At 42.3% G+C, this 10,165-nt stretch overlaps 1 protein-coding gene across 1 annotated transcript; it reads right to left on the bottom strand.

The window, feature by feature from the left end:
• Positions 1 to 9,789, bottom strand: LOC109930250 (pterin-4-alpha-carbinolamine dehydratase-like). Its single transcript, XM_048616322.1, has 4 exons — positions 9,657 to 9,789; positions 1,826 to 1,957; positions 1,635 to 1,715; positions 1 to 250 (listed from the first exon to the last, which is right to left on the bottom strand). Exons 1-4 carry the CDS (start codon positions 9,657 to 9,659, stop codon positions 155 to 157), a joined length of 312 nt encoding a protein of 103 aa, XP_048472279.1. The 5' UTR covers positions 9,660 to 9,789; the 3' UTR covers positions 1 to 154.
• Positions 9,790 to 10,165: the final 376 nt, after the last annotated feature.

Below are 10,165 nucleotides of genomic sequence, written 5' to 3'. Positions count from 1 at the left end.
TTTAATATAATGATTCTAGTTTAATCTGTGGTAAATTTCAGACATTTGCCAGCCTTCAAAATGTCTTCAGAGCGTACGAGTTCTGTTTTGAAATAAATCTCACTGAAGACTCCAGGTCATTTGGTACCAGCAACCACAGACATGCCCCCGGATTTCAATGTGAAACCTTAGCTTCTTCAATAAAGGTAGCCAGCTTAATATCTCGCTCAGACAAGCCTCCACAGTCGTGTGTGCTCAGTGTTATGTGGACCTGTGGAAAATAAAATGTTTCTGGTGAGAAGGCGGCTGTCCCTTTGTCTTTCCCAGTTTAGAGAGTTCAGAGGCTCCGACCAAGTCTGTGCACTAATCAAAGACTTGGGGTGAATTGCCTTCAAAAGTGTGAAGTCAAAGAATCCCTACTGGGTGGAAGCAGGCCATTCAGCCCACCAAATCCACACTGATCCTCCGAACAGCATCTCACCCAAACACTACCTACCCCACTCCTATAACCCTACATTTCCCATGGCTAACCCGCCCAGCCTGCAAATCCCTGGACACTATGGACAATTTTGCACGACCTATCCAGCTAACCTGCACATCTTTGGATTCTGGGAGGAAACTGGAGCACCCGGAGGAAACCCGTGCAGACATGGGGAGAATGTGCAAACTCCACACAGTCACCTGAGGCTGGAATTGAACCCAGGTCCCTGGCGCTGGAAGGGATTACGGCTGACGGCTGACTGCTGAGCCACTGTGCCACCCACATTGACGATAATAGATGCTATGATATTGGATAACTGGTCTAAACATGCCCATTCCAGCTTGGTGGGTTAGGTTAGAATTGGGACTGTTCCTGACATGGAGGGAAATTGACTTCACCGATCAGTGTGCATAAAGTGCACAAAAACAGTGCCAATAGTAACTGCACGTACATCTTATTTAAACAGTGAAATCCTTAGGATTCTGAGGGGGTCATCCATAGCTCAGTGGGTGGGACTTCCACCTTGGAGTATGAAGGTTGTAGATTCATATCCCACTGCAGAAACCTGAGCATAAAATCTCGGCTTGAGCTCCGAGTGCAATACTACACAGTCAGAAGTGGTGTCTTTCAAATGATACATTATCAGAGGCCCCATAAGCATTCTTAGTTGAAAGCAAAAGATCTTGAGATACTATTTTGAAGATGAATAGGGGTATTGTGTGCCCAGGTGCAGTGGGGAAAGACCACCTAACGTCTTTCTGCCAAAGTTCAATGGGGGTCCGTTTAGTTATTGGACCCTCTCAGTGCCTCAGATAACTGCCTATGGATTAGTTTTAAGTATAGAAAAAGCCATAACCTAATGTTTGTTTTCTTCTCTGTAAGTAAAGATGGTATACATCTGAATGGTTTTATTACCGTACATAAAAATTTCCTATTTATGAATAAAGTATATTTTTGCAATATAAAAAAGGGGGCATTATCCCAGGTTCTTTCACACTCCAACATCATGGGAACAAATTATTACAAATTATATACAAATCCAGTATTATTACCTTCTGTTTGTGGGAGCTTTCTGTGATTGCTACATCACAGTGACCTTGCTAAAGGTCTTGCCTCCAAAGCATTTGGTATGCTCCACGGTTTTGAAAGGTGCTATATAATTGCAGGTTCTTACCTTGTTATAAACGTTGAACCACTCTGGGTGATGATCCATTTTTTCTGCTTGTAGTGCCACTCGTGTCATGAATCCAAAAGCCTATTGGTAAAACAAAATATAGAAAATATAGATTTGCTGCAGAATATCCATGCATTTTGTCTATTTTCTTTTTTAAAATTTTGTACAATAGAGCCACTGGAGATTCTAACCTGGTTAAAGTTTTTAAAGATAAACTCTTTATAAATGGCATCTCTTCCTTCGACATCAGACCAACCGACTGCTTGGAGGTTGGGAAGAAGTTGCTCTCGTTGTTCAGCACTCAGCCTGTGTGCTTTTCCTGCCTATCAAGCGAAAAATAAGTCTTTAGATTCCAGTATCATCAGTACAGACTGTACCCGGGTTGCAAATGGTCTTTGTTTGAGTCATTTCACAAGGTTGGTTTGTACGCAAGTTGGTACGCAATGCATGACAATATAAAATAGCCATTTGGAAGGACGAGGAAATGTTTGTAAGTCAGATCTTTAAAACTATCCCCCGTGTGGGATCGTGTTTGTTAATATGTGTGTTAATAAATCGGGGACACCCTGTATTAAAACAACTCCTGTCTGCCTTGTTTACTTGCAGAACATTGACCAAACATTTAATCCACCAGTAGTGTTTACCTCAGTGTCGTATCTTACCTCTCCACCTAGTTATTAAGAAAAAAAAGTCTGTCATAAAAGGTAAGTTTAATGATGAACATATATCCACTGCTGATTGTTGTAAAAGCTCATCTGGTTCACTAATGTCCTTTACAGAAGGAAATCTGATGTCCTTACTTGGTCTGGTCTACACGTGAATCGTGTCTCACAAACTTGATCGAGTTTTTTGAGGATGTGACCGAGAAGATAGATGTGGGCAGAATGGTAGGTGTTGTCTGCATGGACTTAAGCAAGGCCTTTGACAAGGTTCCACATGGTAAACTGTTTAGTAAAGTTAGATCACCTGGGATCCAGGGAGAGCGAGCCAACTGGGTACAAAATTGGCTTGATGGTAGGAAACAAAGGGTGATTTGATTTGATGTATTATTATCATGTGTATTGAGATGCAATGATAAGTTTTGTCTTCTGTACTTTACAGGCAGATCATACTTTACAAGCGATTTATTTGATTTATTTATTGTCACATATATCTTGTTACAAAATACAGCAGTGTCGTATAGTGTCATCACTCCCCGGCACCATCTTAAAATGCAGAAACGGAAACCAAAACATAGAATATAAAGGCACAAAAATGAAGAAATATGGAAAGTCATCAGGGTAACAGAACAGAGTGCAGAATACAGTGTTACAGCTGCAGAGAGAGAAATCAACATTAACATTTAAGAGGTCAGTTCAAAAGTTTGATAACAGTAGGGAAGAAGCTATTCTTGAATTTGTTCATACGTGTATTCAAATTTTAATATCTTCTGTCTGACGTAAGGGGGTGAAAGAGAGTATAACTGGGGTGGGAGGGCTCTTTGATTATTGGTCACTTTCTGAATGCAGCGGGAAGTACAGAGGGAGTCAATGGATGGAAGGCTGGTTTGCATGATGGACTGGGCTGTGTTCACAGCTCTCTGTAGTTTCTTGCGGTCTTGGGAAGAGCAGTTGCCATACCACACTGTGATGCGTCCAGATAGGATGCTTTCTATGGTGCATCGATAAAAATTCGTCCTTATGGACATGCTGAATTTCATAAGCCTCCCGAGGAAGCAGAGGCATTGTAGCACTTTCTTGCCTGTAGTTTCAACATGGGTGGACCAGGACAGATTGCTGGTGATCGTAACTCCCAGGAACCTGACATTCTCGACCATCTCCACCTCAGCACCATTGATCAGTCAGGGGTGTGCCCTTCACTCCACTTCCTGAAATCAATGACCAGCTCCTTCATTTTGCTGATGTTGATGGAGAGATTGTCGTCTTTACACCATGCTGCTAAGCACTCAAGCTCTTTCCTGTATTCTGTCTCATCATTGTTTGTGATCTGACCTACAGCAGTGGTATTGTCAGCAAACTTGTAAATGGAGGGTGCCACACAGTTGTGAGTGTATAAGGAGTATAGTAGGGGACTGAGTATGCAACCGTGTGGGGCAGTGGTGTCAAGGATTATCGTGGAGGAGGCTTTGTTGCCGATTCTTACTTGACTGTGATCTGTTGGTCAGGAAGTCAAAAATCCAGTTACAGAGAGGGGAGCGGAGACCTACATCCCAGAGTTTGGAGATGAGTTTGTTTGGAATTATGGTGTTGAAGGTGGAGCTGTAGTCAATAAGTAGGAGCCTGATGTAGGTATCCTTCTTGTCCAGATGTTCCAGGGATGAATGTAGGGCCAGGGAGATGGTGTCTGCTGTGGACCTGTTGTGTTGGTAGGCAAATTGCAAGGTATGGTAGAGGTGTTTATTCGGACGGGAAGCCTGTGACCAGCAATGATGTGCAGGGATTAGTACTGGGTCCACTGTTGTTTGTCATTTATATAAGTGTTTTTGTATGAGAATACAGGAAGCATGGTTAGTAAGTTTGGGGATAACACCAAAATTTGTGGTATAGTGGTCAGTGGAGAAGGTTATCTAAGAGTACAATGGGATCTGGATCAGCTGGGCCAATGGGCTGAGGAGTGGCAGATGAAGTTTAAGTTAGATAAATGCGAGATGTTGCATTTTGGTAAGACAAACCAGCGCAGGACTAACATAGTTAATGGTCAGGCCCAGGGGAGTTTTGTTGAACAGAGAGACCTGGGGGTTCAGGTACATAGTTCCTTGAAAGTGGTCTCACAGATGGACAAGGCGGTGAAGAAGGCATTTGGCATGTGCCTTAATTCCTTTATTCATTCACGGGATGAGGCCGTTGCTGGCCAGGCAGCAGTTATTGCCCATCCCTAATTGCTCAGAGGGTAGTTAAAAGTCAACGATATTGCTGTGGGTCTGGAGGCACATGCAGGCCAGGCCAGGTAAGGATGGCAGTTTCCTTCCCTAAAGGACATTAGTGAACCAGATGAGTTTTTCCTGACAATCAACAATGGATTCACAGTCATCATTAAATTCTTAATTCCAGCTATTTATTGAATTCAAATTCCATCATCTGCCATGGTGTGATTTGAACAGAGTCCCCAGAATGTTGTCTGGTCTCTGGATTAACAGTCCAGAGCATTGAGTATAGGAGTTGGGATTTCATGTCGCAGTTGTACAGGACATTAGTGGGGCCACTTTTGGAATATTGTGTACAGTTCTTGTCACCCTGCTATAGGAAGGATATCATTAAATTGGAAAGGATACAGAAAAGATTTACAAGAATGTTAACAGGACTAGAGGGTTTGGGTTATAAGGAGAGGCTGGATAGGCTTCTAGCGGTTGATAAAATCATGAGGGGCATATATGAGGGGCATAGTAAAGGTCTTATTCCTAGATTGGGGGAGTTCAAAACTAGAGGGCACAGGTTTAAAGTGAGAGGGGAAAGATTTAATAGAAACGTGAGGAGCAACTTTTTCCGCATAGAGGGCGCTGCGTGTATGGAATGAACTGCCAGGGGAAGTGGTAGATGCAGGTACAGTTACAACATTTAAAAGACATTTGGGGAGGTACCATGAATAGGAAAGGTTTAGATGGATATTGGGCAAACACATGCAAACGGAACTAGTCCAGTTTGGGAAACCTGATTCGCATGGATAAGTTGGACCAAAGCGTCTGTTTCCCTGCTGTATGATTCTATGACACCATGTAGTTAACTCTTAACAGCCCTTTGGGCAATAAGGAAAGAGGAAAAACTGACCTAGCCAACAACGTGCACATCCCATGAACTAATTTAAAATAAATCACTGTTGATTGTGGCAGCTTGCTGAGTGAAAATTAGCTGCCGTACTGACAAAGAGATATTTTGCAATGTTCTGAGACCATGAAAGCTATGGTAAATTCTCTCTTTATGCATATTTACATTGCTGTCTGGGTCTAATTTTCACTTAGAATGTCAAGATCAATGCACAACCAGCCACTGTCCTGAGCAGTTCATTAAACAAAGTACACCTTAAATCACTGATTGTTTGGTATGTTGGCCTTCAGTGTGAGAGGTTTCGAGTACAGGAGCAGGAATGTGTTGTTGCAGTTATACAGGGACTTGGTGAGGCCGTATCTAAAATATTGTGTGCAGTTTTAGTCTCCTTTTCCTGGGAAGGATGCTCTTGCTCTTGAGGGAGTGCAGTGAAGGTTTACCAGGCTGAACCTGAGGATGGTGGGACTGACATATGAGGAGAAATTGACAAGGTTAGGATTGTTTTTGCTGGGGTTCAGATGAATGAGGGGGGGGGAATCTCGTAGAGATTTATAAAATTCTAACAGGACCAAACAGGGTAGATGCAGGGAGGATGTTCCCGATGATATGTTTGTCCAGAACCAGGGGTCACATTCTGACGATTCGGGGTAGACCATTTAGGACAGAGATGAAAAGACATTTCTTCACCCAAAGAGTGGTGAGCCTGTGGAAGCAGTTGATACCAAAACATTGAATGTATTCCAGAGGCAACTAGGTATAGCACTTGGGGTGAATGGGATTAAAGGTTATGGGGAGAAAGCTGGATTAGGCTATTGCATTGGACGGTCAGCCATGATCGCGATGAATGGCAGAGCAGGCTTGAAAGGCTGAATGGCCTCCTCCTGCACATATCTTCTATGTTTCTATGTTAACACTCTACAGAAAAAGTAGCCATTTGACAGTTCCTTTACCAATTCCAAGAGGTTGCATGTGGGTAATAACAGGGCCACAACTCCTGGATGATTGCTTGATCAAATTGCTATACTGTAAACTGTTAACATCACAATAGGAAGCTGAATGCTACTTTACTGGGATCCTCACAACTGCTGCTTACTTTAGCATTTGCATTGTGCAAACTACTGGCTACCTATTGTGGGTGGAATTCGATTTTAGAGAGGCAGTGAATGAGGAAGACCGTTAGATGAAGAGGAAGGTCCTTGATTTGATCCGCACTTTTAATGCCAGGTCATCTGGGGTTCAGGTGGGTTGCAAAATCAGCCTCAGACTGTTGCCATGGAGTCTGCGGTGTGGTTGAACATGTCAGCCTGAAATGACAGAAAGTGTCCAAGTGCATTGCAATTTCTCCACTGAAGCTGACAGCAACTTGAGGAATCTGCAGATGAGCAGAATAATGTAGACATCTACAGTGAAATCTGCCGCGCTTCTTCAGAGGATGTTCTGCTGAGGTTCAGAATCAGTTGAATTGACAAGAACTTTAACTGTAAAGAAAAACCTTTAAACAGTTACACCTTGCTGCATTAGGTGCAACCAGGGTATTTTTTTTTTGTTGAACAATAATTAATGGAGTGGGATTCATGGTGAAAGTGGCAAAGTGGCAGCTGTAGAGCTGGCTCGTGGTTACGGTAGACCCGGACCGGGACTCCTGGCGATGTTGGTGAGTCGGCGGCAGCGGAGACTTGTACTCTGGGTTACCGGCTGGACCCAGAACAGGGACTCATTATGGCCCAGAGACCGGGACACATTATTGAAACCCTGGAAACCTTAAAAAAAAACCCAGAGCCATACTTGACAAAAGAACGACTGTAATTTGAACATTAATTAATTAATTTTTCTGCCTTTACATTTTTCTGTGAATTGAACAGATGAAGCTCTAGTTAAGTAATTTCTTTTTATTCATTTTGTAATCAAAAACGGTGATGGATTGCAGGGACAAAACACATTTCACTGTATTTTGCTAAAATACGTGACAATAAAATCATTCACACTGTAAACACCTTTACAAACCCTGAAAAGATTAATTGCATGCTTGTGGAATGTCAAATTTCTTAACTTTGATGAAATATTCTATACTTTTAAAAACGTTTATACATACTGATGTGAAGGAACAACACGGGTATGAGCATATATTGGCTGAATGATCTGTTTTTTGAGGTGCAAATACAACAAACGTATTATTTTAAGAGACAGTAAGAACTGCCGATGCTGGAGTCTGAGATAACACAGTGTGGAGCTGGAGGAACACAGCAGGCCAGGTAGCATCAGAGGAGCAGGAAAGCTGACGTTTCAGGTCAGGACCCTTCTTCAGAAACGTTGCTGGCTGTACTAACATCTGCTGCCTAAGTAATTGCCCAGAGTAAGTTTGGAGTCACATGTAGGCCAGACCAGGTAAGGATGGCAGACTCCCTTCCCTGAAGGACATTAGTGAACCAGCTGGGTTTTGCTGACAATGGACAAAAGATTCATGGTCATCATCAGACTCTTAATTCTATATTTTTACTGAATTCAAATTCTACCATCTGCCATGGCAGGATTCGAACCTTTTGCAAATTACTTTAAATCTTTGTCCTCTTGTTCCTGATGCTTTTGAGAATGGGATTGGGTTCTCCCTATCTATTCTATAAAGACTTTTCACAATCTTGAAAACTTCTATAAAGATCTAAATTTCTGCTCATCCTGTACTGAGGTCAGACTGAAACCGAACAGGGAGAGGAGGTGATGAGAGAGAGAATGGTGAGCTAAAAGTTGAGGGCCAGTGTGTTAATGAGAAATAGATTACAAACAGATTGCTGGGTAGAAAACTGTACAAACTTTATTTGTGGGAATTGTGAGTGCTGTTCAAATGGGACTGACCAAATGAAGTGACTTTGTTATCTCATTATTGCCTTAGTGTATACAGGAGCTTTCTGTCTGTAAATTGGTCATCCTATGTCTGTTGATGTGTCAAGTTTTTGAAAATTCTTGCAGGTAAAGGCTTCATTTTGTCTCAGGCCAACATGTGGAAGGGGATTGATCTGGCTGGGATTAAACAGTGAACATAGAAACAAGAGCAGGCCATTTAGCCTCTCGAGCCTGTTCTGCCATTGATTTGTGGTCTAACTCCATATAGCTGCCGTTAGCCCATATCCCTTCATACCTTAGATTAATCTTAGAACAGTTCAAAACATTTACCACTCTGTGTGTAGAAGTGCTTCCTGACATTTCTCCTGAACCCTCTGGCCCTAATTCTCAGACTATGCCCTAGTTCGAAATCTCCAACTAATTGAAATAGTTTATCTTTATCTACCTAGTCTTTTCCTGTTAATATCTTGAAGACCTTGATCAGATCAACCATAACTTTCTAAATTTTGGAGAAAAACAGACATAAATTTGTTTAATCTGTTTTTATAACAACTCCTGAAGTCCGGGTATCATTCTATATTTTTCCTCATCAACTTGTTCAGGTATGTTGTGACACAACTTGAGCAAGTGGGTCTTCAAGCTAGACCTCCTGGCTCCGAGATAGTGTCACTACCACTGCACCACAGTCTGGCCCAAGTAATATTCTATCATTTGAGTACACAGCTCTCAAACAGTGTGGACCCCACCCCAATCAAGCGCCCCAGCCTCCAGCTGTCGAACGAAGTAGTTTTATTGAATCAGTTAGTTTGCAAATATCGCGCCAACTCCAGTCCCCTTATTCTGTGGGGTCTGAAACTTTGGGGCAACCAAGGAACGCGAACATTTGAGTCTCATTAACGTTTGACTAAAACAAACAAGAGACAGGTCCCGTTTCCCTGGTCATTGCCCTCTTAACTTCTGCTGTAGGAAGAAACCAGCAATGTCTGTAACGACCAGAGAGAATCGCTCCTGGGAAATCACAGAGACATTGACAAGCAACCCATCACCCTCACTGCTACTCCCACGTTCAGTGAACATCCCGCACAGTCTGTCCTTTCAAACAAATCAATAAATAGTGCCGCTCCAAACACACACACACACACACAAAACACTGAAAAACGTTCATTTCCAAACCCAGTCTCAAATTACAGCTCACCTCTTCAATGAACACTAACGCCACACATAAATTCCTTTCCAAAACATTGATTTAATCACGGGGCCAACTAGAAAAAAAAAATTGGGTTTTAAAAATAAATGACCGATTTTACATTTAATCGACACATTTCTTGAAAAAATTGCTTTTGTTCGGAGACCTAAATCCAACCCCAAACAATTTTCAAAAATCTAAATAAGGCGGAGAATTAATTGCACTGAAATAACGTACCATTTGACAACGATGACGGCTAGATCGGGTATTGAACACACCAACCTGATTACAGACTCCGTACAGTGTGACAGCAAACTGCCCAGTCCCACTCTCTCTGTAAACACGCTCTCTAAAACCCAAGACCTTGCAAGGTGGCAGGAATGAAAGCCGGTGTTAAAGCAGCAATAGGTAAGGCAGCACAGTGATAATTAAAAAAATAACAAGAGGCAGGGAGAAACGACCCATTACAAGATTTAATTACAGGCGCTGAATTACACGCGTGAGATTTGCTTGCCTGGCTGCATTTTGGCTGTTTTGCTTTTGCTTTTAAGCACAATTTAAGGCTACCTAAAGTCGGGTCCTTGCTGTAGAGGAGGCAGGTCTCAATGCAATGAACTTTCTTTCAATAAGATGTAATAGGCTGCTAAGCTGGGTGTGTTTTGCCTGGATTTAGTTTGCTGTTGTTTGTTTTCACAGTTCACACAGTATCTGCGATGCTTTGCTCTGTTCACATCCTGCTCGTTGCA

The sequence above is a fragment of the Rhincodon typus genome, chromosome 34 (genome assembly GCF_021869965.1).
Source record: "Rhincodon typus isolate 14 chromosome 34, sRhiTyp1.1, whole genome shotgun sequence".
Classification (NCBI taxonomy): domain Eukaryota; kingdom Metazoa; phylum Chordata; class Chondrichthyes; order Orectolobiformes; family Rhincodontidae; genus Rhincodon; species Rhincodon typus.
Note: the sequence above shows the minus strand (reverse complement) of the source record. Positions and strands in the feature narration are given on the sequence as shown.

Coding starts and splice junctions, on each gene's coding strand:
- LOC109930250 (XM_048616322.1), bottom strand. Junction 1,716..1,825: donor TCTTTAAAAACTTTAACCAG/GTTAGAATCTCC, acceptor TTTTACCAATAG/GCTTTTGGATTCATGACACG. Junction 251..1,634: donor GGTTCAACGTTTATAACAAG/GTAAGAACCTGC, acceptor TATTTTCCACAG/GTCCACATAACACTGAGCAC.